This window comes from Echeneis naucrates, chromosome 9, assembly GCF_900963305.1.
Source record: "Echeneis naucrates chromosome 9, fEcheNa1.1, whole genome shotgun sequence".
NCBI lineage: Eukaryota > Metazoa > Chordata > Actinopteri > Carangiformes > Echeneidae > Echeneis > Echeneis naucrates.
In genome coordinates this window covers 21,190,721-21,218,526 of record NC_042519.1, presented here as the reverse complement: position 1 = coordinate 21,218,526, position 27,806 = coordinate 21,190,721, and the positions used below count along the sequence as shown (strand labels likewise).

Here is a 27,806-nt window from a genome sequence, read left to right as displayed (position 1 = left end):
TCAAAATGTTTTTGAGTTTAACCACTTAACTGGACTATGTTGCTTCTGCAGTGAGGATATTTTAGGCCTATAAAAAGGTTTGTTACATCCAACTACAGACTCAAACCAACAAAGGGCATCGCACCTTGGAGGTGCTGGCTCCAAGTCTTTCCTTTAAAGGTACGAGAGGCCCACAGCACAGGCTGTTCCCTAGAAGCCTTTTTAACAGTCGCCTCATTTCTTCCTTCCTCGTTGTCTTGTCATCCTGATGTCATATTGGAGTTGTCAGCTAATGATAATCTGAGTCACGGACATAGACATATGACCGTGTTTTAAGGCTTGAAGAATTTAAAAAATTTTCCATGCAAGATGTCAACATAAAAATAGTTATTTTCAATATTCTTTATTGAATGAAGCAGCACAAAAATTACAAATGTATTTGAATACTTTTACTTCATATTGTACAAAATGTAGTTGTACCAAAGAAAATGTCTACGTGATATTAGCTAAACTAAGTTTAATGTGCAAATAACAAAAAAGTAAGACGTAGTGTTATTGACCTTGGTTAAGAATTGCTGACCAAAAAAAAAAAAAAAAAAACTGTCAGCAATTAAAAAAATAATAATAATGAAAAGAAGAAGAAACACAAAATCTACGCTACTGGCTGAATTTGTAGTAGTTTTGATGTATTAGAACTACTTGCACATTCTTCTTAAAACAAAATAACTGACCGCTATTGTCCATTTTGAACTCTAAGGTTGTTTTTTTTTTTTTTGCAAGGAAAATAATAGTAAGGTCAAGAGTAACTGAACTCCCTCACATTTCAAGCTTCACGTTTTCAGTTTCACAACAAAAAAAAGAAGGAAAAAGAAAAAGGAAAAGCAGAAAACAAAATAAAAAATTGCAATTTTTGCAAATGGCCTTTGATTAAAAGTTGTTTAGAGACGTCGTTATGATACAAACATCACTGGAAGACTAAATTGGTGAAACACACGAGTATGCTCTGCTGTACGGAGCGAAATAATCTGACGACGCAACGTCTGGCCACACGCCACGAGATCCCAGGTCCTCTTTTAGAAAGAGTCTATCATACATGTTTATAGGTCTGGCTTTGTGCTTTTGAACTTGTGCAAATGTGTACGTCTGTTGGTCTGACTGTGTATGTGTTAAGGAGTAGTTGTGGATTTTGATGTGCATGTGCAAGCTTCATGGGCCCCCTGTGACTCAGTGCATCCTGCCTCGGAAAGGTGAAGACAGGAGGCCGCGCGGACAAACTGGATGTGCACACCACAAAGAAGTGCTTCTGGTGTTCATGGCATTTCAGAGAAGTTAATACTGCTGGCAATGCAGTGCTAGTCTAGGCACAGAGTTAGCCTCCCTTCCTTCTGGTCTGCCTCTCTGGACCAAAGCACCTGGAGCGGCTGGTCCTGAAACAAGGGGGAGGGGGGCTTCAGACATTAGCTGGTGGCCGGTTCTTTTCTCTGATGCTGCAGCATGTCTGTCACACTCACTATGTCCTCCTCAGGGACCTGAAAAAGACACATGAAAGCAGTTATTAGGTTTTCTACGACCCAGCAGACATGGAGGAACACTCACATCCAGCTGAATGTTTGCGTTTTTGGCCTAAAACTCACAAATACACTTTTATTCACGATCAAGGCTTTAAAAGTTATCTTTGTCTGAAGCGGCAACCCACCAAACACTCAAAACACATTAAACAGATTCTGCATCCTCAGGAGGACATTACATTTTGGGTCCTTCTTAATTTTTCTTTACTTGGACCTGTTAGCCTCATTTGTGGTAGCTTGTTGTGGTCGTGAAAGCACATTTCAATGATCAGAGTACAATCAGGAAGGCCACCAAAATGCCTACTGAATAAAAAGCTCCATTCTCATTTAAAACTAACCCCAACTCCAACCCCGGGGCCAGCGAAATACAGAATACATTCTCTTTTCACACTTACATCCACATTTATATTTTATCAGTGGTTAGAACAAAACTTCAAATAAAAGGAAACAAATCAGTTTGATGGAATACATTTCATCACATTCAGAAGTTTCCCTAAAATCCATTGGTGTCAGCAGGAACTTGCCTAAGATATGACCGAGGACAAAATGGTTGAAGTCACTGAGATATGAGGCAGACAGTGAACTCCCATCATCTTGTGTCCGTTCACATGTCCGAGTGACATAGCGCCGTCCTGCTGCTGGGAAATGTCCTCAACTATTTCTGTTATTGTGACCACTGTGAGCTTTCTGAATGATTCCCACTCTTCTCATTCTTCCTCTTTCTACTTGATGTTCAGAATGAAATCCCATTTTTGACGCCCAAAAAATAAATAACGTAGTCGTAGCATATCATAGCTGCAGTTCCACGCTTGGGCCTGAATAATTGGCACGGCAGAGATAATCTTCGATGACTGCATCGACCACACAGCTTTTCCCAGAAGTGTGGAATTTACTGTGACGTCAGCTTTAAAATTCATCAATGGAATTCGCTGCTGTTAGCAACGCTGAGTGGTTTCATTAAGCTCAGTGATGGAAGCTGAAGGCGGGTGGAACATCCAAAGATTCAACAACCGTGACGAAAGTGACTTTTGCTCATCTTTGTTTTTGTTCAAGGGCCAAAGTGAAGGGTTCCTTTTAATGGCATTAAAAACATCCTTTCAGGCGGAAAAGAATGACAATTTTAACTCATGACCAACAGTGAGATAAGACAAGTAAAAATGACTCTGACCGGAAGGTTGCATGACAAGAGGAGGCAGAAAAGACAGATGTGAATTTCATGATGGCTATTGGAGACTGCTCGGAGAATAAATCATCAGTCGTCTACTCACTGTTTTTATAAGTCATCATTCTTACCACCATTTGTTTGGGGAACCCTTCACACTAACTAGCTAGCTAACTAACTAAAGTGTTAAACAAAATTTCTGAATCAAAATCCAGCAGATGGTCACAAATCACACCCATTTTAACACATTGGCACCGCATTCCTGTTCATCTTTGGTTCTTTCCTTCAGAGCTCTGAACATCCAGGCTCAAAACACATCAGTTACCTCCATCAAGCTGCCTTCACACAGACACGTCCTAACCCTTTTGACTGTGAAGCAGCTTGGGACTAATGTCAGTGAAAGTATATCTAAATATCTATCTACGTATTTATTCCGAACAGCTGTCTTTAAATAAAAAGAGGCATACAGAGCATTCAGGAATCTCATGTGGCAGCCCAACATAAACAGATAATATTTAAATGCAAATTTCCCCTTACTCAATCGACACTCATTACCCTATATTGAAAACAGCTAAAATAAAAACAATTCCAATTAAAATCAAATCTAACTTCTTTACATAGCGCCAAATCACGACAGAGTTGCATTGCGGTACTTAAAATAATGATGATAAACAGCACGCATTTTGGGAATTTACTAAAAAAAAAAAAAAAAAAAAAAAAAAAAAAAAAGTGAAACTTGAAATGTCAGATTTATTCAGCTCAGCTGTTTCCTGTCTCTCATGTTTACAATTAGAAGCAGCCTTTGGAGAATTTAGCTGTGTGGAACTGATTTGGACAGATACGCACGTGTCTATGTGAAAAGTTCCACCCCTGACAACAATGCACGTCACTAAAAAAAAAAAAATAAAAAAATAAATTTAAATTGCACGTAAAATTCTGTAGTTCGTCGATGTTGCGACGTCAAACTGACAGTTTCACTTCCTGTTTTGAGTCTATCAATTCTGTCTGAACAAAAAGGAGAGGACCTTTTCAGCGATTTATACTTTCACCTTTCAAATGGCGTCATGGGAAAATAATTTCTACTGAAAGTGTGCAGACTCTGAGGCTGCAACTTCAAATGGGACCGAGGTGAAAGGTGAAAGCATGAATGTCAGGGGAGGTGAGGAACAGAACGCTCTCTGACCGCAGAACAATCTCTAAAGAAACCTGGGTACAGTATCAGTGATCATTTGAGGTGACTATTGGCACAAAGATGGTTCAAACGAATTCATCGATCGCTCATCGTGACATGTGTGGAAAATTTCTGGTTCAGTTGCTGAGATAAGTTTCTGGGTAAGAGTGAAACAATCGACCAAGATAAACTCTTCTTGGTAATTTTCAAGATAATGGCGGTAACAAAGGATGCTGACGAGGCTGACAGAATGAATATGAAAAGAAAATCACCACTGTGATCTGTCGAGTTTCGGCGCCCAAATAAATTGGTTATTGGCCTCACTTTCATGTGGCTATGCAGAGGGTTACGAAGGTTTAAGTCTTATTACTGAAAATGATCCTGAGAAAAATATTTAAATGCTGAAGTCTTTAAATTAATAGCTCATTAAGTTTACTAGTTTTTCTGTTGGAACATCAAATTCAAGGAGTGATTTATTTAAATATACGCAATGCTTTATCTGATCCTAACGTATTAGACACAATTCTATTGTTGCTTTTGTACAAATACATTTTGAGGTATCCAGCTTACCAGGGCCAGTCTCTCCAAATGTGCGTACAATTTCCACTGGCTGGCTCCTCTGTGCTCACAGGACGCACACACACAAAGTTTTTGTCTTACAGAAAATGGCACCATCATAGTAACACAACCTCTTCCCACACCCGTTTTCAAGTGCGCGAAATCGCCCCTTCAGCAGTTTTCTCTGCTTTCGATGACTCCATGACTACATTTTTCCACGACACACAGACACACAAAGACTCACTAGTTGAAATCTATACCAGCTCTGCTGTTTTGGTGACAGGGCCGCAACATTAGAATGCCCTCACAATGATTTGTAAACCCCTCCCTCAAGGCACTGAGTAAACCTCCGAGGAACTCTGTTTATAATGATTTATCTGTGTCCATCTCCCACATTAGGAAATGCAGCCCAGCCTTAAGTCTTTAAATATCTCAGCTGAGTGTGTCATAGACTTTTGTGTCAGCGCTGTAAAGATGCTGGACTCACCAGAGCGTGATCAAAACTGAAGGTGCTTATATAATAGGCAGAGATGTCACTTTCGGCCAGAGGCTGAGATATCTGAGCAACTATCCCACACTCGTCTGTAAAAACACAGGTGAAAGAAGAAATTAAATATTTGAAAGTCAGTCTCACGATCACCAGCATCTTTCATACTGTAGCAGAAAAAAATCCCACTGCAAGATAACGAATGCCAGGCAGTGCAGAGGAATTAAACTGTTTGTACAGTGTGTTATTAAAAAGCCTTACCAAAGCCCAGAGGGTGTCCCCCTATCCGCACCATCCTCCACAGCTCCCCGGAGGAGCTGGTGAAGAGAAGGTCAGCAGGAAACCTAAAGACACAAAGATTGAGGATTGATGTGGACCTGATGACACTCAGATCTACGCGTCGCTGACGGCAGGTGAACATGAGCCGACAGATCAGTGCGTGGATGCAAACCAATTTTCTCCAGTTAAACTCCGACGAAACTGAAGTCTGACAAAAGAGTTATCAGTCACCTCGAGACTCTCTCCCTGAAACCTAATTTTAGACTCAGACATTAACTTTGACAGCCGCATTAAATCAGTAACATCAGCAGCGTTTTATCATCTAAAATACATTGCAGGAATCAAAGGAAGAGTGTCTAAAGCAGACTTGGAGAGACTAATCCATGCGTTTATCTCCAGCAGGTTAGACCTCCAACAGTACATCCAGAACCAGGAAAGACCACCGTATTAGTCCAGTGCTCAGGTCTCTGCACGGGCTTCCTGTCGCTCAGAGAATAAATAGACTTTAAAGCGGCTCTGCTTCATGGTGGAGCACCAAAGTACATCTCTGACATGAACTAAACATGGTGAGGCTGCATTCCAGTTTTATGCTGCTAAAGTCTGGAACAGCCTTTCAGGCCTCAACTCTGAAAGCAGCTCTATTTAGGTGTGCGTATGACAACTGACAGCATTTTATCTGTGCTTCTTTTAATTCATTCCACGATTATTTAATGTTTTATATATAATGTAATGATTCTCTCTGCCTTCTTGTAATTCTGTATCTGTAAAGGACATTGAATTACTCTGTGTATGAATTGTCTTCTATAAATAAACTTGTCTTGTCAAGCGACCAGGCGATTACAGGATCAATACATATCATCCGCCAGATAAAGTTTACAAATACAGACAACACAGACAACAGCCTCAAACCAAAGACCCAAATAAAACTGATAAAATGTAGGAAGACACTGTTAAATGTATAATTCAGGTGTTGGAGTGGAGAAAGTGCAATTTTCAACGACAGTTTACGTCTTTCTTAATGGCTTGATAGTCTTATTGGTTTAAAAAAAAAAATAAAATAAAAAATTGCCATCTCACTGTTAGTCATAATCTAATATTTTCACGGTGGGACATTGAAATTGGCTTTCGTCATAATAGAGTCAGAGCACTTTCCTTGTGAAACAGCATCAGCCCTGAGCTGAACTGTGCTTGACATGCATCAGTGAATCAGACACAGAACGAGACTTTCACTGCTCTTTTGAGCCAACGGCCGCTCTCCCTCCATCAGCCCGTCAACCTGGAGATCATTTATCAAAGCAGTTCTAACGCTGAGAAAAGTGTTTTCAATAAAACACAATTCAATGCTCACTGTCTCTGGGCCTCGGTGTCCATCACCAGGGAGATGTAGCCGTCGATGAGGGAGAAGGAGAAGAACTTGATGCAGTCCAAGTCCTGGCCAGGAGACGACTGTGCATCCTCTTTAGGGCTGCGGAGGAGGAAAAAGGTTTCAGCAGATCAGCAGCATTCAGTTAATAGAGAATGAAGCCATTTTTATTATTATAACATTTAAACAGTCATTTATTTCAATAGCATAAAGACACAATGTTTTTTTTTCAAAACTCACATTATTAAAATATAAAATTTCTTTATTATATATTTTGCACTCTTGTGTGCGCTATATTTCTGTACATATAATATTATAAATAGTTGTGATAAAGATGTGAAGTCAAAATCCCACACAAGCATTTTCCAATTTTCAATTGAAAATTCTTGAATGAATTTCAGTTTCACACCTGAGGTCTACGTGACGGCGGTCAAATCTCCTCTTTGTTATAGATCTGTGTTTGGCATGATTCTCAAAAATCACTTTGAAGCTAGTTAAACTGATGTAATTAGGAATGATCTTATGGATAATGATTCATGTGCAACATCAAGCCGGTGAGCTGAGGGGCATCACGTGCTGCCACCTTGTGTTTCACCCAGGTACCACAGTAGTCTGACCTGCTGGAATAGAAGAGCACGTCTATGAGTGTGGTGGCGATGGACGGCAGCGTGTCCGGGTCCAGAGACATGACACAGAACTGGTTTTGGGGGATCAGCACCGGGTGAACAGTGGGCTGGATGGCTGGAGGAAGAAGGACAGTGCTGGGTTATAACTTTAAAACTAATTTTCTCTTCCATCAAACACTTTTTTTTTTTCATATTTTATAATGCCCACTGCCTGGATGAAGTCCTTTAACATTTCCTGCATTTCCGCCCTAAATAAGAAAAACAGGCAATAAAAACAATAAAATGCCTATTCTGTACTCAAATTCATGGAAGACGTCTGGTTTTTGCTTTAAACGCGTTAACAAAACCCCAAAACTGGAACAACACCCGTCTCGCACCTTCAAGTCAATCTTTCTTTTGTTTTAAACATCAGTGCATCTCCTGCCACGTTAGCTCACTGATTACTGATTGAATTCGGCCACACACCCAAACAAACCCGTTCTCGACACCTCTCTTCAGCGCCTTCATTACGTATGTCGTACAGTTAAATCCATCCAGTTTGTCATGTTTCGCCGTGTTGCCCTCAATGACCTGCCTGCTTCGTCGTGAAAACATAACGGCTGGGTGAAAGGTTTCTAAGCCGGCCTGACATTTGCGACCCCAAGCTGATAGCTCACAGATCCAAACATATGAAGGACTGAGACGGGGCGGACACGCTGTGCAGCGTGTTCTGTACTTTGTGGTGATGAAAAGAAGGCTTCCTGTAATGGATACTGTAATTCAGTGAAGTTCAAAGGTTCCTTCGTGGCTGAAACCTCATGAGCGCTGGCATTGTTTTGTTATATAATACCATAAACTGGGATGTTTGTTTAAGTCAAACATGGCTCTGTTCCATAGGACGGGCGTCCTTGACTTATCACTTATCCCTTTGTTGTGCCACACTCACATTCATGAGCACAATTTTTATAGACTTGTTAATGTAACATCAAGACCTGACACTAAATATTCCAGCTAACATAAAAAAAAAAAAAAAGTATTCTATTTTACGGGAGTAGATTTTAGAAACATTAAAGGTTCCCTGAGGAGTTTTAGATCTAGCTGAGCTCCAAGCATCTGTTAATATTACAGAGCTGAGCTTTGAAACAGAAACGATGTTTTTACTGTACACATAATATCGCCATACTTCTACCGGAGTTCTTCCTTCAGTTCCTCACTCCGTGCTATGTGGGATATGTGTGATTAGTGATGACTCCGCTGTAGATTTAGCTGAGGGTGGTGCTGGAGGATCTCAGACAGTCAGTGAATTTAGAGACAACAGGACCGCGACCTCTACCTTCTTTGCCGTTCTTCTGGAGGCAGCTGGAAACATCCTGGCAGAGCACGGGGACAGACTCTCCTCCCACCTCCCTGTAGATGTTGAACTCCTCCTCCAGACTGCTGATGACCACAGACAGGTCTTTCTCCCTCACCTACATCACATAATTGTGAAAGGTAAACACTGATAGGGAAATATTTAAAAAGTTAGGACATGGCACTGTGTCACTTCAGGGCCCGTTGACATCTCGTTTTAAGCAAATGTTTGAGCATATCGACAATTAATATACTTGCTGACAAAGACGTCTGTCTGGGTGTTATCCATTTTTGCCAACTTGACACTTTCACGTGTAATACATCAACCAACTATTTATAGCGCTGAGCTCCGTCTGGAATTAATTCCTTAACTGCAAAACTGGTGAGTGGACAAAACGCAGGCAGCGTGGCGTCTTTTGTCAGACTGAGCTCAGGGGGTGAACGTCTGCTCTGCAAGATAAGAGTTCAGGAGTTTTTACACGCACTCATCATGGGCATGAATGTCATATTCATTTGTGCTTTTAATGATTTATTAGAACCGTTTTTTTCCGGGGTGGAATGATTACGCAATGTGCATCTTCGATGATTTTTACAAACAGAGTTTGAATTTATTTTGGACTTTCGAGATCTTCACTGAGTTCCTTGGACTTTCCCCATTGTTCTGACTATTGGTCATTCCAATCAGTGCTGTCAAACAAATCCTTTTTACGCTGGCAAAGAGAACCTACCAGCTGCAGTCACTCATGATCACTAAGGAGATGTAAAGAGGGCTTGGCCTTGTCAAGCTAAAAGAAATGCTACAACCTTATTTAAAGATTTAGGTGAATGCGTGTATATATTCGAGCCTGTATGTATAATTTTGACCTTGTGTGAATTTGAGAAAATCCTAAACAAATAAAAAGACATTCATTCCTGTGATGAGTGTGCTGTACGTAAACTTCTGACCGCAGCAGATGTCTTTAGAGCGAGGTAAAAAAGGGGTCTCACCAGGATAAAGTCAGTCTGATAAGTGGAGAGCATGAAGACCGAGACATGCTGCTGGGCCAGGGGGGCTATGACCGACTTGGCGATCTTGGTGACTCCGACAGCCTGTGAGCTGCTGGAGGCGTTGCCGTTGGAGACCACATTGAGCGGCAGCCAGATGGAGTTTTCTACCTGGAGGTGTTCAGAGGGCTGGAGCTCTGAGTGGGAAAGGAGAGAGTGGGGGGGGGGGGAGTTGGTCAGTGAGTCTGCAGAAAGACGTAGAATATTAATACCCAGTTAGTGTTGGACATTTGCAGCCTGAAGAACACGACAGAATGGATTTGTCTACTTTCATTGATGCTGTTTAAGAGACACACTGCACCCCAACTCTTTACACACTTTACAGTTTATCTGTGAGCGACCTGTAAAAATAGCAGCATCGTGTCTTTTGTGGCTCTACAGGGACGTTTCTGAAGTCGGAGAAAACCTTTTTTAATCCTAAGACCTACATTTGACAGCATATGTGCAAAAATAAATTGGTGGCTTGGAGGTTGAAAAAAAAAAAAAAAATCAGAAAATCTAACTGGTCTGATGAAACATCACTCAGATAGTTTTTTTGGAACCTCATCCAAAGTACTTACTTTATTTCTTTATATTCATTATATTTATACTATATTTCTCTGTAGGAGCCACCCAGGCCTCCACAAACAATACTCCCACGAGGAGGAGTTTGTTTTTTTGGCCGGACCGAACTCATGTGAGAACATGAAGAGAGCAGCATACTTGAGGAGACGTAATCTCTGAAATCATGATAGCAGGTTCAACTTTACATGATATGCAAATTTACCAAACCCAACAAGCCGGCAGAGCTCTGAAAAAAAAATAAAGAAAGTGAATTCCTACGTGCCGTAACTTTAGAAAATTAAATCCTGTAAAATGGTCATTCATTACAATAAAAAAAACAAAAAACAAAAAAAAAACCATCAGGGATGTGGCAGATGTACTGTTTTTAAATCCATGACTGGGTGTCCTTTTCAACGAAGCGTTCATTTGCAACTCATCGCCACTTTACATTGTCTGTGATGCATCTTTATATTCAGAAGGTGCGCACTGCAAGGCAGCTTCCTGTTGTTCAGCATAATGTACACACGCTTCCTCTCTCCTTCCTCCCCAGAAGAACTAAAACTGCTATTTATATCGCCCTGCAATAAAAAGCACAATTTATGCTCAAGAGAGGCCAACACCACCTCCACCACCACGAGAGGCTTCGGCGTGACCCCCACGCCAGTGCAATGATGTGCTCAGAAGCACGGCTCCTGGTAAGTGGTAAGGTCAAAGTTCAAAGGGGTGAACCCTTTCCATGTGGCTGAAGCACCAAAAAAAAGGAATGGCAGGATACTCCAGTAAGACCTACGTTGAGGCAGCGACCTGGGAAACAGGTGTCCATGCAGGAAGTAAACAGGAAGTTGGACGATAGACAGATACAGAGGAGATTCTGGGAAAATGACATTAGATGTGTAGTCCAACCTTTTATAAAAGCTTCTGAATTAACATTTAGGTCTTCATGGAACATCAGACTTTTAAAGGGAGCAAACCTCTGTGCACGGAGCAGGAGGGTAAACTTTCCTTCAGATGAGTGATGGCATCAATTACCATTCAGTTAACCACAAACATAACCAAATTTCCTTTTTTGTCTTTACTCCCCTTCAAAGGGCCGCTGCTCTGGTTGGCAGAATTTATCTCAGACAGCCTCTCGTGGCTTTGCTACACCAGCTTTCACCTCTTAAAATAGGCACTCGGTTAGAAGGAGAGCGGAGGGGACAGAAAGAGAAACAGAGCAGCCAGAGGCGATCTGTGCCTTTAACAACCACTCTGTGTAGGACAAAAACGGCTGGATGATGATTAGATGGGACTAGAAGATGTACACAGAAAGTTATATTTCTCAGTCTTTCCCCAAGAGCACAGTCTAGAGGCATAATGCTGACACAGGGTTTGATTTACAGATATTTTAATAATCTATCCAAATTCAAAATCCAGAAAAAAAATGGAAACAAGTGTTCCCATCTGAGAAACGATTCCCTGATAATTTAATAATTCTTCCCACAAATCCAGCTCATCCCAGGCAACCTAAAAAAAAAAAAAAAAAAAACTGTGTTGGCTTGCACAATAGCTTCAGGTGTGTTTGTCCATGTTTCTGTAAATATGCACTCAAGTCTCTACAAATTCTGTAACCTAGATTTTTTCTCCATAGGTGCTGCTTTAACTTCATTTCCAATGCAAACTTTTTAATCGATATATATTTTTTTGAATTAAAGCTGAAATTGGGATGCAGCACGGTGACATAGCGGTCAGCGCTGCTGGTTGCTGTTGGTTAGTGGGGTCATTTCCCAGCCTGGGACCTTTCTGTGCAGAGTTTGCATCTTGCCATGACTGCATGTTCTGGTGACTCTAAACTGTCCGTAGGTCTGTAGGTCTGAGTGTTGTTGGTCTCTGTCTGTCTCTGTCTGTTGGTCCCGGGTGACTCAACGTGACCCCCCCCCCCCCTGCAACCTGGAAATGGATAAGCTTTAGAAGAGGAATGAATGGATGAAGCTGAAATCGACCTGACTGTATGTCATAAATCGTAGAAGCAGCACAGACAGTTTTACTGTCCACCGTCTCCCTCTGTGTGATGACAGCAGCGCGTCCATCCTTTATTTCCATTTCCTCAGAGGACAAAATGTACAATTTCCCACCGGTGAAAATAAAAGTTGGGAGTACAGCAAACCTACATCCTGTATTTGAGAGAACATGAAAAGCTGCTCTTTACTCTCGCGCCATTTAACTTTTTTTTTTCCTCGTTTATTCCCTATATTTTATGGTTGTCGACACCCATCCTACTACGTAAGGTTTGCGGGAGGAACAAGGAAGGAAGGAAGTTAACTTTGAGTGATAAGACAACAGAACGTTGTATCCTAATTCAGAACTACACACGGTGTGTTGTTGGGCCCTGGAGGAGCGACTCACAGTAAATGTGATGCTGAATGTTCGAACAAACCGTGTGACTCTCCACATGCCGTGTCCCTTTTCATCTCCACGTAGATTCCAGAAAAACGTGTTTGTTAAACAGTAAACAGAACACTCCAGCGGTTTGGCATTGTACGTCACAATACACCTTTTTATCTGCATGCAAACTGCTGGACACTATAGTTCCCATAATCCAGTGTGTCTCTTCTAGATCATTCTTGCTGGGAAATGAAGACTGTGATGCCGTGCTGAGATAGATCCAATGACATCACTTTCAGATAAGACAGAGCTCCTCCAGAAACGCAGAAGAGGTGTTTCTAGCACAAGTGGAAGTGTTTTCACAGCAACTTCAGCATCAAACCTTTTTAATGTACTTGTGAGAGCAGTATCCAGGTTTGGAAATGGAAATGTTAACTCAATGAGGTTAGCGTGCTAACCTGCTATCCGTGGCCTAATTGGCCCATTTTTTTTTTCCCCATTTAAGTCCAGGACGCCCTGAAGAAGGTGTTCAATACCGCCAGAGTCATCAATGCAGCATTGACTGTTAGTTCCTGTTTAACTTTGTTCTGTGGTTATTTAGATATCATGCTTACTTCATAGAGGTGTCTGAGTGTGGAAGGACAAAGATGTGCAAAAGTGCAATTTACCTTTGAATCCTTCCTCATCGAGGACAACTGTGTAGTTCTCAGGTGTCTCTGTCAGGCTGAAGAACTTGCATCTGAAAGAGGAGAGGACGTACAGATGAAGAGAGGTGTACTGTCAGAGGCTGAGAAAGACACGAAGGCGGTCAGTAAGGAGCAGCGGGGAGGGAGTGAGCAAGCAGAAGAACGTTATTCATTTGCAGCCAACAAAAGGAGGTTCATAACTTCACAGTGACAGATAGCAGGAATTAAATTAAGTGCACGGGATTTTCCAAAATATAGAAGGGAAAAAAAAAAGTGCACATGGTTCAGGACTGGCTGTGACTCAATTAGCACTGGCTGCAGCTCAGCATCACCGCTTTGTCTACAGCAAATGGTGGATAACACACCAAATGCCTGCACTTCTTCAGCTGCCATCTGCTGCATTTAAGAAAAGTCTGAGCTTCATTATTCGAAATGTGATGATGTTCAGAATTAATGGGATTGCTTTTCTATGCATCTACTGTGACAATCAAGTTCAGAACTTGCAGAAACGTCTGTGCTCCAGAATCACTGATGTATGAGGTGGAAGCTCTGCTATTAGCTTATCTTTGCATGATACTTTTGCAAATGGAACCACATGGGATGGATATTTGAAAAGAAAACAGAAGATTGCTATTTTTAAAAGCCCCCTGAGGTTAAATATTTACGACTGAGAAAAAAAAAAAAAATACTTGATAGTATAAAAGTTTTGGTTTTGGAATCCTAAAACTGCTCTCAACAAAACAGAACCTTTGAACTCTTTGACACAATTTACGGCACTTCTTTCCTCAAGTTTGGTATTACGTGTCTTTATCAGGTGTGGTGCCAAAAGCATTTGCTTTCAGAGGGCTGTTGCTTGGTTCTGGCCACAGCGTTCAGTTCTACTGAATGTTTTCTTTGTGAAATGTTGTCAGGGTGCAACGAGGGAAAGAGGAAAAACAGTTGGTAGATGGAGGAAGTGGGCAGTAAAACACACAATTTCTTGGATTACTGGAGTTTTTGAGGATAATCTACTCGAAATCAGGTTTCTACGTGGGAGAAATTCCAAAAACCAATGCGAGTCCGATGCATAAATTGCAAGAGGAAGCGCTGAGTTTGTTTCGTTGTTACCATGGTCACGGTTGGCCTGTTTATCCTGATTACACATGTGGGCACATTACAAAAAAAACTGTCAAAAGGACAACATGATGGCTGGGTCAGGTAACCGCCCTCCACATTCAATACACTCCAGCTCAGGACTTCCTACCAGTGTCAAGACTCTTTGCAAAAATATAAGACTTCAAGGTGGGAGGAGTTATTTTAGGCCTTGAAGTTCTCCTTATTTCCAACAAAGTCTCAGAGCAGAAAACATCTCTGCTTCTCTGATGAAACCCAAACTTACACCTTCCGTATGTAAAAGGTAATTTTTTTTATTTAGATATAGCAACATGAATATAACTGAACATAACTGAAGCAAAAGGAAAGTCAGGGGGATGCTATGGCCAACATAGCCCTGACCCTAACCCAAAAAAGGAAGTGCTACATATTCCTGTTTTCTTAAAATATCTCATCAGCGATGCACCTTCCTCTTCCCCTGCTTATCTGTCAGCTGAAGCTATTACAGTAGTGCCAATGCTAAACTCCTGACTCAGCAAAAACTAATCCCTCTCATGAGATGGGACAATCACGCCACAGAGAGACAAAGAGAGCGAGGAACACCAACTACCAGCTGTGCTAGCAAGCCCATTGTGTTAAAACACCCCCCCACCGCCCACCCTCATTTCCTGTTGACCCTGCACCTTCTTCAGCTCGCAGCTTCCTGCAGGTAGTGCACGCCAAGCATCTATCCTGTAAGTGAAAACGATCGAGTCTTACATCAGCACCTGCAGGTCGGCCAAAGCTCCACTACACAGCTAGTCGCGTGTCGCCAAGCGACCTGATGGAAATCCATCTGTGACACTGCCGCGCTTGTTTGGCTTCCTGCTTGTGAGGTGCAGATAACACAATTTTGTGACGAGCATGCTGGAAATGTCATTTTGCTTTTAAGCGAAATCCTCTTTGTCGCTGTCACAGTCTGAGGAAGCGTTTAACTGGAATCAGAACAACCGTCTTTTAAGATGAGCCTTCGCAGCTCCTGCTGCAGGAGTGAAAAGTCTCCATCAGCCAGGAGAATCAATACAATCGTGTAATTCATCAGAATCAGTGAATATCTCTGAGCGTCAGCTTTGCTAATGTAGGAACTTGTTGTTGATCATTGTTAGTTAATTAGGCTGCAGAAGACAAAACTAAACCGGTTTAGTGACAGGCTGAAGACGATCCCGGCTGGAAATGAGTTGGAAAAGCAGGCTCCTTCCATTGAAGCATGAAGGGACACGAAGAGCAGGACGTAGAAAATAACCAGAGGAAGCAACAGGTAGCCAGGGAGCAGCCGAGTGGGGAAGATGAAAACGAAGCAGGCCAGAGGCTGGACTTTGATCCAGCTGCACAAAACAACAAGCGGCTGCAGAGCTGCGGTAGGCCAGCGAGGGCTTGTGGTGGTGGGGTGCAACTGATGCTCCAGCTGAGGAAACATGATAAGAGCGGCGCAAAGTCATGTTGTTGAAGTACGAGGGGCGAACCTTGAGCCCATCGACAAGTAGACCTTCACAGCTTCCTACAAACTGTTCGTCATGCCCCCCCTCCCCCTTTCTTTTTTTTTATTAGAACAATGGGGAAGTTTTCTTTCTTCAAATCCTTGCTTGTTATTAGAGGGTGGGGGAGGAGGGTGGGAGGGTGGTAGTTGCGTATATAAAAAGGGGGAGCGAGGGCCCCAACCATGTCAGATCACTGAAGCAGACAAGTGGAAAACTCCCTACTGGGATTCTGGCTCAACTCAGGCTCTCGTTAGCAGGCCGCCAAAGAGAAGAAAGGACGGCCGTGTGTAGCCTGCAACCATCGTACAGCAGCACTCACACACTGGGCTAATACCGCCTTTAATTATTACCACACCCACAGACTCCAATCAACAACAACAACAACAAACTGCTGTTTCATTCACGTTGCCGGCTGTTTAATAGAATCTTTAGAAACTTTTTGAAAGACACACATAAATTCTCAGACTCATAAACACAGAGCCTTATGCCATGAGCTGAACTTAATAATAATAATAATATTAATAATAATAATAAAAAAAGACCTGACCTATCAGGACGTTTGACACAAACACTGCTGACTTTCACAGATTAACAGCGATGCGTCATCGAGGTTCTCATTTCTAGGAAAGGACGAAGGTGATCCTGGTAAAACTTCCATCTACAGAACCACAGATTTGTGTCATCGTTTGATGATGCTGAAGCAAAGTCTGCCCAGTAACAAGTTAAGGTCTGACTGTGGCTCCTGGAGGCGACTGCCTCCTTAGAACGCCACTCAGGACTGCTTTTAAATCACTTAGCATGGGGAGTTGTTCTCTAATGAATGGCAGAGGCCTGAAAAAGGGAGATGGCCAAAAAAAAAAAAAAAAAAGCCCAACCGCTCCAGGATTGTTTTGAGTTGCCATGAGCTTAGTTTTCTTCACCGATCCCCACTCTGCATTCCTAGTAGTTTGACCAAAGAGAGAGAGAGAGAGAGAGAGAGAGAGAGAAAGAACAGGAAAAACGAAGCGAGGCACATGCACACCACAGTATGATGACATAGCTCAGAAGCACTCACAACAACTCGCTGTAGAACAGTCAAGGAAGTGCAGCCCGCACGCTTTTTCCTGCTAAATTCTGCGCTTCACTCTATTTGTCAATGAAAATGTTCGACATGCTTCGGGGGCCTATACCTTCAGAAACGCCCACGCTTTGCAGTGCATCTGGGCATTATTCACGCTGACAAATGATTTACTCACCGCACAAGTTTACAAGAAGGCGCAAGTCAACATGACGCGGTGCGTCTAGAATGGACATGTCAGGTCTTTTTGTGTTGCCTAACACACTCTGACAGAAATGTTGGAAGCGGCTAGGTACGAAAGAAATAAAGCGTTTGGCAGAAAAACGTGAGGTATAAATCAGATTTACAGTTTTTCACTCCTGCCATGCAGGTGGGGGGGATATTCCGGCGTCTCATGAAAGGGCTATGAGGAACACCTTCAGGGAGAGAATGAAAGCTGAATTTCAGACATCACACGGTGCTAATGTGATCAGGGGAAGGAAATCTTCTCTGACATTTGTTTACACCGTCTTGGTAACTTGACCCTGGAGGTGTAGCTGAGCCGCTGGCTGGCCTCCGCCAGGGGCCAACTTCAAGACAGATATTCAGCTCTTCTCCCTCCAGCCACGCTTATGTGGGGCAGCCGGAGCGATAAACAATTACATAACAATGAGAGGATATCCAGGGATTAAGTGAAAACTGGCACCGGTGCCAGCGTGGGATCCGGAAAATTTGCAAACTGGATGTCGGCCCTCCGGCGGAGGAGGTCAAGGGTCAGGCCTGTGCTGGCTGGCTGGCTGGCTGGCTGGCTGGAGAAAACACAATCCCGTTTGAAAAGTCTGGACAGTGGTGAGCAGAAGCTGCATTCAAAGACGATTAGAAAATTAAAAACTTCATTATGCTGTATGTTTTTGTTTTTTTTTTTTGTGAAAATGATATTTAGCTTCATCTTAAGAAAGAATATAATTCCCGAAAGTCGCATGCAAGGCAGCGAATCGTTCATGGAGGCAGAAGAGGGCATGCACAGACAAATAAAAGGCTCGGCCACCCGATGAATGAAGGGGCGCTGTGGGTTATCTCAAACATCCGTGTTGGATTACCAAGGCTGATTCACACCGATGACACAAACACAGATCAGGTTGGTTTGTTTGTTTGTTTGTTTGTGTTGTGTTGTGTTGTGTTGTGTTTTGTTTTCCCTCACCGTGTCCTGTTCCGGAGGAAGATCAGCTTTATCAGGGGATGTGTGAAATTCACCAGCCCGCTCTTGGATATGCTGATGACCCGGAGTCTGTGGTCCAATATGTGCAAGTCCATATTCTCCTCGGCTGAGAGCTGTGCGGTGTGTGTGTCTGTGTGTGTGTCTGTGTGTGTGTGTGTGCAGATGCCTTCTTAGCTCAGTGATATCATTCAGATGTTAAATGCGGCCCCGGATGGTGAGCATTACCGACAAAATAAAAGCCCCAGGTCCTGCAGCCGAAGCAATCCGACTCCGGCTGAATTACTGTATATTCAAACCACAGGGCCAGCCCCCACGCCCCCGTGACACGCCCCCATGACACGCCCCCCACCCGTCTTAAAGCTGCAGTTCCGGACAGCTCGCCGGAAGAGGAAATGTGACTTCCGATTTGGTCCTTCAAAATAAGACTAAATTAAACTGAACTAAAAAAATATTATTTACTGTCTTTCCTCTGCAACCTCAATGCAGCCATTTATTATCGTTATTATTTTTATTTTGACCCTGCACAGTCTTTCTTTTTCATTGTTATAATTATTTCCATTTGTCACTTGTGCTGGTATTTAAAGTATATAGTAAAAATGGTCATACTTAAAAATGAAAACATGGTTTCAAGTATTTTTCTCTAAGGAATACGGAATTTCTGGCAGTGTAAAATGTATTACTTCCCCATACTTAAAGTTACAGATTCCCTTCAAATGTTGACAGAAGTGTTTTTAGCTACTTCATATCTTTTATACAGGGTGTCCATAAATTCTCTTTAAAACAACAAAAAAAAAAGGCAATTGATGAGATATCTTAATCAGATGTGTATGTACTCATTGGTATTATTAAAGTTTTTCATCACATTGCATTTGTGTATTTCAGGTACCCTGTTGATGAAATACGTAGTGGTAAGTGCCCTAACCGTTGAAAGGGATGGCCCGATTCTCCTCGTTTACCAGATATCACTCCCCTGGACTTTTCTCTGGACATTACTGACCTAAAACGGGAGATCACTGATGCCATTGAGACCAGAAATCAAGCACCCCATCAAGCACCGTCTTGATGTGCCTCGTGCAACTAATGGTGCCCATGTAGAGCTGTATTAAATGAGGCAAAAATCTACTTTTCAATATCTACTCCTCGTTTTGGAATAATTTCCACATACTTCTCTGTTCATTTGCTTTTGTAATACATTTTTTTAAGTTGTAAAGAGACTTCATGGACTTTTTGGGCTGTTTGCAGCTACAGTGGTGTGTACCTTATCAGACGTACACACACAGGGTTAAATTTGTTGTTGTTCACTATGTTTGTATATTACTGTGGACAGACACACAGACCACCCCCCCGAGAGACACTCAAAATTTCTTTTATTATTATTATTATTACCATTTCCTTCAGCATTGCCACCAGCAGTTTACTGCACAACATAATCCACTCAGCACTTTAACTGAATTTAATGTAAATTATTCTACTGCTGCCTTTGCACCTCTGGTTAGATACTAACTGCATTTCTGCACAAGAAAGTTGAATCTAGTCCAGTCTAATCTTATTTCACATTCCTGTACAATGAAATTCTGTTTGTCAGCCTTCCTTTTTCACAGCAGCATGGAAGTATAAAATATAAACATTGCAATAAAGTAGCAATATCATGACAGGAATACAGTCAACACAACACACAAGCTGTATTAGTGGGATTGTTTGTTTTACTGCACACAACACCTATTTAGTCATCTAATCTCAGAAAACTGATGCAAACAAATGTGGTTCAAACTGTGTGGCAGGATGTGGTGACCACAAACCAAACAATGGTTTGACAAGTGTGTTGTAGAACAGTTTGACTGCACAGACCACGAGGCGGGAGTGGGGGGGATAAAGAGCCAGATCAGGCCTTATCACCCAACATGAGCGCCCCACCTCACTACTAACAGTCTTGTGTGATCATTTAGAAAATATTATCAGCCATATTTTTGAAAGGGGGTGTTAAAATTGCAGATGTAGTTTTCAGAAGTCGGCGTAGTCAAACTGAGGTCTTGTTACTTTTTGTTTTTAAATGTCATTATTCCAGGTTTATTTAGTGTTACTGCAATCCATTTATGTCCCACTATGTTTTTAAAGGCTCTCTCTTCTTCTGAAATGACAGACACGCCCAATGCATCAAGTATTCTTTCATTTCTTTGCTCTTATTTTGAAATGGCTGACTCCCTCATATCAGAGGACACACACATGCTGCTGGTTTAGCCCTTCACACATCTTAGTATACTTTTTAATCAGTGAAATGGGTCAAGCACTTTAATGATTGAGTTATTTTTATTTCTTCTTTTTTTTTTTTTTTTAAGCTGATTGACGTGTGTTTGGCAGTCACAGACGTGAAGCTCAGTGTGATCTCATTCATATACAATCATAACAATGGAAGGATAAAAAACTGGGTGGAGGTTATTACTTCACTGAGAAAAACAAGGGCGGGGTCTGTTATCAAAATTCATGCTATGCATATTGTGTACAATTTTATATTTGATTGGCTTAGTTTGTCATTCCTTCATCCAAATATTTGACCTCGACCTCTGAAAACATAACTATTTCAGGATCCTCAAAGTAAATTCACACCAACACTTATGACTGATTGGCTGCTGCACAAACATAAAACTCAGATCGGGTTTTTGTCTTCATACTTGGCAGTCACCCAGATTATTCAGAAGATAAAAAGAAAGAGAAAGAGTAAGACTAAGGTTCGTTCAGTATTGTTCTGGCGGTAGATGGAAGCCGTTTAACCATTCAGTTGTCTGTTGTTTCATTGTAATGGTGAGCTTGACGTGGGAATCATTATCCTGGACTCCATGCTTCTGATCAACGGCACTAAGGACACAAAACGAGAAGCATATTCAAAAGTTTACGTTCAACTTTGTAAAAACAAACAAAAACATGGACAGACAGGACATTTCCATAAAAGATCTCCAATTTCCAACTGTTCTTCTTTAAGAAGGGATCAGTGAAGCCTTTTGTCAATGCAAGCGAGGTATCTGGTTTATTTCATTGTTTCACATAGATCGGTGCATTTACAGTAAAGTATAAGAATAAAAGAACCACGTTTTACAATCCTTATATCTTTTTAGTGCTGCAGATATATTTCACTAACCTTATATCTGATGATGAGCACACACTGGATATACATTGTAAGAAGATGGCTCCTTCCTGTCTAAGTATAATATACATATCCCTGTTCTTACCTGCTCACTCTCTTGCTGTGTTTGCTCTGTTTCTCAATGCGCTTCACGAGGAATGGCAGGTCAGTAAACTTTATTTTTAAGGATACAGGTCGCCTCGTTGGGTCATACTAAGCTGCTCCTGCTTTACATTTCTGGATTAAATTTGATCCTATGTCATGTTTTAGAAACTATTTTCATCTTTCACATCTTTCAGTCCACTTACACAACAATAAGTGAAGACTCTTCTCCACAGAAGCAAATGTTGGTTTGATAAAAATGTGATAAAATGTGAAATGAAAGTTGCAGGCATTTCAACTTTTTATAAGGTTTTGGTCACTCTTAATAATTTGGGGTAATCATTTTACGATCCCCTGAATGTTGTCGTGCTGCTGTCTCAACTTCTGAATGGTTACGGCTTTCTGAAAAATATATCATACTATCCAGCACCTCAGAAAGTGCTCCACTGTAATATTGCAAAATAGTATATACAAGTACTTCACTGTATTAAAGTACGCAAGTTTGTTTCTGACTTTACAATTTCATACTGCCAGCTACAATTTTACTCCAACTATGTGACTGCCCAACATTGTTCTTTGTCTCTGTATGTCTGCTGGTTTGTATTGTATTTTATGGCCAAATTAAATGAGCCATATAATAGCTTTGAGTTTTACTTGGAAATAATTGTCCAGGTGCAGTGAATCTCTCTTACCTGTATAATACACATTTACATCCCATCCCTCCTTCAGCCAGGCAGCGTTTCTCGTCTCCTGCCGTGACTGGAGGCTTTCATACGCTGTAATCAAGAGAAGACATCAAACACCCTCACATTGTGCGTGGATGATTTCACATTAGCTGGTAAATTACTTACCACCACCGAAGACGTAAAACTATGTTTAATAGGTTTAATTCATCTCAAAGGGCAGAGCCAAAGACACAAATTCTAAATATCGAACTATCTAATTAAAGGTTATTCATATTTAAACCTTTTCTGTACCTAAGAACCTCACATTTCTTCTCCCTTTTAAATTTAGTACCCACAGCATTCAATCCGGCAAATAGCCAACCCTCCATATTTCTCCTGTTCACACTAATATTAGCACAACTGGTTTAGTTGGACACTCCTCCTGGCTTGATGACAACATTAAGCTTTAAACATACTTTATTTCGAAATCAGTACGCACTCAGCACACGTGGATATACTCACCCCACAAATGATGAACCACATACAGGTCACCGATCTGGGAGAAGAACCCGCCTACGGCCTCGTTGTTCTTCTGCCTGTATCTGATTGCCCTCGCCCTGTCGTAAGACATCCTATTTTCAGGAGCGAAATAACAATCCCACCACTTCTAGCAGCTAATGCCTACACCAGGAAAGGCTAACACAACTGATGTAGCTGAATTTTTAAGTTTTAATTGAACCCGTTGAGCCTTACCAGTGGTTTCCCCATTCGATCATGGTTCCTGGCTGAAATACATGCAAAGAGTTAAAACGTTAACCTGGTTTAAAACTAGTTAAAAACAGGGACATGGCTCATCATAGCTTCCTACATCACAGTCCCTTTGCAGCCTAAACAGTGAAAGATATAATCGAGGACAGTCAAACTTGCCCGACAACAAATTTCTAGGCAAATCTATTTTAAAACAAACCAGGCAAGTCTATGTCTCACATCAGAATCAGAAATAGTTTCACTGCCAAGTATGTGTAAACATGTGGCTTACATTCAGGGTAAACTGGAACGCAGGTATTTTATCATGACTCATGGTAACTTTCATGAATATGGTATCAGTCACCTCATTAGTCAGAGCCAACGAGGCAGATATGAGTTTATAAATAACACTAGGTGTCTTCAAAGGGGCCGGCTAAAATCAGTAAACAGAGATAACAGTATTGGCACTCATTCAAAACACATCGAAACTCTACAAACAGTTGTTTTCTGCACGTAATCTCCAAATAGATGTCCAGAAATCCGAGCTACTGTAAAAGCAAAGATGAGCCCGGAACTCACTCACACTCTTCACAATACTGGCTGCTGAATGTGCAGTATCGAGTATCGTTCCCACAGTCTGATTGGAAGCTGCCATGCAATACAAAATGCTATAAGGCACATTACACAGCTAAGTGGAGTAAATACACACCTATATTTATATTGTATATGGCTATATAAGCACACAGCCCACGACCCTGATGGATAAACAATTGAAAATAAAATGAATATAAGACGTGCACACACACACACACACACACAGAAGTAAAGGAATTTTTAAATGTCTATGAAAGATTCATACCTTGAGGCAGTAGGTGCGCATTTCATAAAGGTTTGGTCCTGGTCTGGGCAAGGGTTCATTCCAAAAACTGAACTCCAGAAGGAGCTGGTTTCGCCTTGAAATCAACATTTTTGCTCTCTCTCTCCGAAAAGCTAAATATTCCTAAAGAGAGATGAAAATTTTTTCAATGAAACTAAGGACTGCACAAAGAAATTTAGTTAGTTAGTTTTTTTTTTTTTTTTTTTGCTGCATAACTACCTGGTTATCGTTCAACTTCTTCAAACACTCGGTCAATGCTGGGTATCCTCCTCTGTATCGCCATAGATGGACTGCGGAAACAGAACAGCAGATGTCACTGTAGCACCGTGTAAGGACCGAGGCCACCCACAGATCCAACTCATCCAGTCACTTTGTTGTGGCTTCGAAGGCACTCTACTGTATATAATGCACAGTAAACCATCATATGTAGAAGAGAGGTGTTTTGGCGGTGAGTCATTTCGTAGTGTCTGTACATTCTTCTGTGATGCTCTGCCAAACTGTAGCCGCTCATATATCACACAGTGAATCTGATCAACAGAAGGGGGGGGGGGGGCTGTGCCATGCTTTCTGTTCACTGCTGCACTGCTGCTTACCGGCCTGATCCTGTTCCCCGTACCAGGTATTCCAGCTTCCAACCACTTCACACGGGTAGTCCTGGTCCTGGTGGAGTCGCTTTTGTACCTCAGCCCTGTTGTCAGAAAGAAAGAAAATAAATAAATAAAAATCAAGCACAGACTGCCTGAATGTGCATGCAGTTACGATATGCTGTCACTTCACCATAATGACCAACTAGAGGGCAGTCAGAGAGCATAAAGTCCACAATTATCCAAATTGCTATTATGCCCCAAAGAATTATACCTATTACCTAATTTTTACGCTAAATTAATTTTATGATTCTGAAGGATTATTATTATTATTATTATTGCAACAGAATAAAAATGATCCTTTTAATGGAGGAAACCCTGAACCTGCATCATCAAGTAAATCTAATTAGCTAATCCTCAAAAATATCTTAATTTATCAGTCCACCTGATGACATGGTCTATTGACAGAAAGCAATCTCTTGTGTAGAGGGGACCATACTTACTCTAGACTGTTGTAAGCTTCCAGGCACTCTGGTTTGACGTTGTGAACTAAAAAAAAAAAAAAAAGTAAAATAAAATAAAGCTTTTCAGAAATCGATGTAATTTTTTTCTTTTTCTTTTCTTTAAATACAAGCAACAATCAAATTTTTTACAAAGTAATTTCACACTCTGATTCAGCAAAGACTTTTATATATATATATATATATCTAAAGATGATTCCCTTTCAATAGGTTGTAGGCTACGGCTGATAAGAGTGGTCAAATTGAAAACCTTGCATGGTGCGATGGCCTCCACAAAAAAAGATCAAAGCCCAGGAAGCATGAGAGATTTCTTTACAAGAGACAGTCACAGTTATCACCACAGACAGAGGTTTGGATGAGACATCATACTATCCCCATATATTTGCTGCAGCCGGAATGAGATGCATGTCTAAGAAATAACTTGGTACACAGTCCTGTTCTGTCCTTTCAGATTTCTCCGAGGTCACCGAGGCCGGTGCGGACTGAATTTAATTAACATGATTTATTTAGCTCTTTTCTGCAGAGACAGATTCTTAACAAACACTAGAGGTTCGAAAACAGCATCCATTTCAATGCAATATGATGTAACCGCGTCAGGTTTCTTTGTGCAATCCCATGTGTAGAGGAATACCAGCGCATTTTTTAGTGTGTGAAAGGTCTTGTGCGTACACTGAATTTTGTACAGGTTGCTGGTCTCTTTCTTTGACAGCAGGTTGGAGTGTGCATCTTTCCTCGCATCGACTTTGTGCACAAACAAGGAACGAAACCAGCCTTTGTCACTGCTCTCTGTAAACCTCCTACACAGAGAGAAGATAAAAGAAAAGTTTCACAAAGGCTCCAAACAACATTATAGAACACAGGAGTTGTTTATATAAAAAAGAAGAATTTAAAAGGAACATGAAGATGTGCGTGACTTATGGGCTAAAAGATAATCATGCAAATATGCTTTGATATTAAAAACATGCATACTGTATGAGCGAGTGGGCTGAATGCTGTAGCTTGTGTCTTTGGCATACAACTTCTTTTCACCCACTCTGGAGTGAATAAAAAGGGTAACATCATTCCACTTTATGAACAATTGTTACAATCTAAGAGGCAGAAATAACTCTCTCTCATATGAACTATCTGAGCAGGCAATCCGAATATGAACAAACTTATTTATTTAATAATCTATTCAAATCTTGTAGTGGAAATCAATTTCAAGGAGAGCAGGTTGAACCAAACTGCACATTTAGATAAAGAGGACTATGGTTATATATATATATATATATATATATATATATAAATATATGCACATATAAACATAAAAAAAGAGTCTTTTGAAAATGTCAGTGAAACTTTAGATTGAAAGGGGGAAAAAAAAAAAACAAAAAACAACTATAAGAACTATAAGAAATCCAAAGGCCGTTTCACTGACTTTTATTATCGCAACTGATCAATTCTAAACTGCATCTTTGTCAACATCGTCCTCCGTTTCAGGAGTTGAACCAAGAACGGCCCAAGGAGAACTGCTGGTTTATGCCCACTTATGGATTAGGGAGATGGACGGCGCGTGTATTTACTTCTGTGTAGGACTTTTCAAGATCGTCTGTTAATTCACAAACACCCTCTAAGCCTTCATTTTATTATTCTAAAAATCCACAAACTTTCAAGGTCAGTGGGAAGTCTCTCTTAATAACCCCATGGGCCAATGGCTTTAATTGGGAACTATAATTAGAAATGAATTTCCCATGACACTCTCCCAAAAATAACTAAGTTTAAAAAGGAAGGGGGGGGCGGCAAAAAGGTTATTTTTAAAGTTGTATTTGAACATGTCAGTCTCTGAGGAAATGCACACAATGAAGAGACAAAGATAAATCTTTAACAATGGTGAAAGTGCATTTTGTGTAGTCTTACAGGTCAAAGTTCAGAGGCCCTGCCAAGTGATTCCAGCAGGGCCCCTTTTTTTTCTGTTAGCAATGATCTTGTTTTCTCACATAATGGTACAGTGAGTACCATTGTACCACTATGTGCACCATGACCAATGGTGCTTCCATCTCTAAAGGATACAATTACAGCAAATGAATATACTTAATTAAATCAATAAACGAGTCGCGTTTATCTCACAAAATGCTAAAAAAAAAAAAAAAAAAGACGGTTCAAAATCTGCTTAGCGTGACGTCACCTTTAAATAGTGATACAAATGTAAAAAAAAAAACGTTTTGCTTTTTAAATATATATATTTTTATTAGGTTTTGTCGATAACTTTAAACCGAAGATAGTTTTCTAAATTGTTTAGAATAGGATTTAGTTTTTAAGCCCTCACTTCCGGGTATTCAAACGTTTTAATAAATGCTTTAAAGAATAATAATAATAATTGAATTACCTGGTCGCGTGCTGCAGGTGAGTGTACCTGTACAACATCTGTCCTTTGGTCGTCGCCATGTTGGACTGCCGAGTGGAAAACGTCCTCCTGACACGTAAACACACCGCCCTGGTTAATGTTTACCTCTCTGTCTGGTGTTGTTTTTGTGTCATTATTGGCCGACAAAAGTGTGTAACGTTTTAGTCCGCCAAATGTTTAAAAAAAAAAAAACGAACACGCGCGTGACTCAGTGACGCAGTGCGCATAATCGATGCGCGTAATCGATGCGCACAATCGATCAGACCCGATTAGCTGAGCGTTGTTGAGCACATTCATGAGATATTTGCAAACAGTAAAAGTGATGAAAAGACAAGATTTATTTTAGTTTAATTTTGTTTTATTTCACGCTAAAACCAACCAGGAGTTTGTGTAAAACTGATTGGATTATAATATCATAATATTTCTGATCACAGGTGTCCATTTTTATGTTTTTTTTTTTTTTTTTGCTTTTATATGAAAATGATTACCGACAGTGTTTGAAACCCAGGACCAAAATAGTCATACATCATATAATTGTGGTGTAGTTTTAGTGAAAGTAAAGGATTCCTCCTCCTGCAGGGGGGCCTTGGAGGATTAGGGGTCCCCAGACCCCATTTTTAGAGCCACAACCATACACAATCATACACAACCATACACAACAACCCAACCCTTCACTTGCGGGTCTGTTTCTGGTTGCAATGCAAAACTTTGCTTTAAATTACTTTACGTTTTTTTTTTTTTTTTTTTTCATTTAAAGATGATAAATAAGCTTTATTCATGTAAGTGATA

At 40.9% G+C, this 27,806-nt stretch overlaps 2 protein-coding genes across 4 annotated transcripts; both read right to left on the bottom strand.

Annotated features, from left to right (window-relative positions):
* Window positions 1-696: 696 nt before the first annotated feature.
* castor1 (cytosolic arginine sensor for mTORC1 subunit 1) lies at window positions 697-18,273 on the bottom strand. Of its 3 annotated transcripts, none has more exons than XM_029510425.1 (9): window positions 18,003-18,273; window positions 13,139-13,209; window positions 9,510-9,703; window positions 8,486-8,641; window positions 7,185-7,300; window positions 6,553-6,669; window positions 5,187-5,269; window positions 4,926-5,020; window positions 697-1,508 (listed from the first exon to the last, which is right to left on the bottom strand). In XM_029510425.1, exons 1-9 carry the CDS (start codon window positions 18,113-18,115, stop codon window positions 1,437-1,439), a joined length of 1,017 nt encoding a protein of 338 aa, XP_029366285.1. In that variant the 5' UTR covers window positions 18,116-18,273; the 3' UTR covers window positions 697-1,436. The 3 variants fall into 3 exon arrangements, with proteins under 3 accessions (XP_029366285.1, XP_029366284.1, XP_029366286.1); XM_029510424.1 differs by having other exon boundaries at window positions 7,185-7,308; window positions 8,506-8,641; XM_029510426.1 differs by lacking the exon at window positions 18,003-18,273 and adding an exon at window positions 15,016-15,095 and having other exon boundaries at window positions 7,185-7,308; window positions 8,506-8,641.
* A 2,043-nt stretch (window positions 18,274-20,316) lies between these two features.
* nipsnap1 (nipsnap homolog 1 (C. elegans)) lies at window positions 20,317-27,177 on the bottom strand. The gene is made up of 10 exons (XM_029510485.1): window positions 27,000-27,177; window positions 25,304-25,431; window positions 24,617-24,662; window positions 24,123-24,217; window positions 23,749-23,819; window positions 23,512-23,652; window positions 22,659-22,690; window positions 22,428-22,522; window positions 21,933-22,016; window positions 20,317-20,873 (listed from the first exon to the last, which is right to left on the bottom strand). Exons 1-10 carry the CDS (start codon window positions 27,056-27,058, stop codon window positions 20,809-20,811), a joined length of 816 nt encoding a protein of 271 aa, XP_029366345.1. The 5' UTR covers window positions 27,059-27,177; the 3' UTR covers window positions 20,317-20,808.
* Between the last annotated feature and the right edge of the window lie 629 nt (window positions 27,178-27,806).

Bases quoted from the DNA above. Each gene is read 5' to 3' on its own strand.
- castor1 (XM_029510425.1), bottom strand. From the start codon at position 18,115: ATGGACTTGCACATATTGGACCACAGACTCCGGGTCATCAGCATATCC. The intron at 13,210-18,002 runs GTGAGGGAAAAC...CTCCTCTTTCAG, and splicing joins TTCCTCCGGAACAGGACACG to ATGCAAGTTCTTCAGCCTGA. The intron at 5,021-5,186 runs GTAAGGCTTTTT...GTGTTTTTACAG, and splicing joins GGGACACCCTCTGGGCTTTG to ACGAGTGTGGGATAGTTGCT.
- nipsnap1 (XM_029510485.1), bottom strand. From the start codon at position 27,058: ATGGCGACGACCAAAGGACAGATGTTGTACAGGTACACTCACCTGCAG. The intron at 24,663-25,303 runs GTACGCACAAGA...TTTTTTTTTTAG, and splicing joins CAACCTGTACAAAATTCAGT to TTCACAACGTCAAACCAGAG. The intron at 22,017-22,427 runs GTGAGTATATCC...TCTTGATTACAG, and splicing joins TGTGGTTCATCATTTGTGGG to CGTATGAAAGCCTCCAGTCA.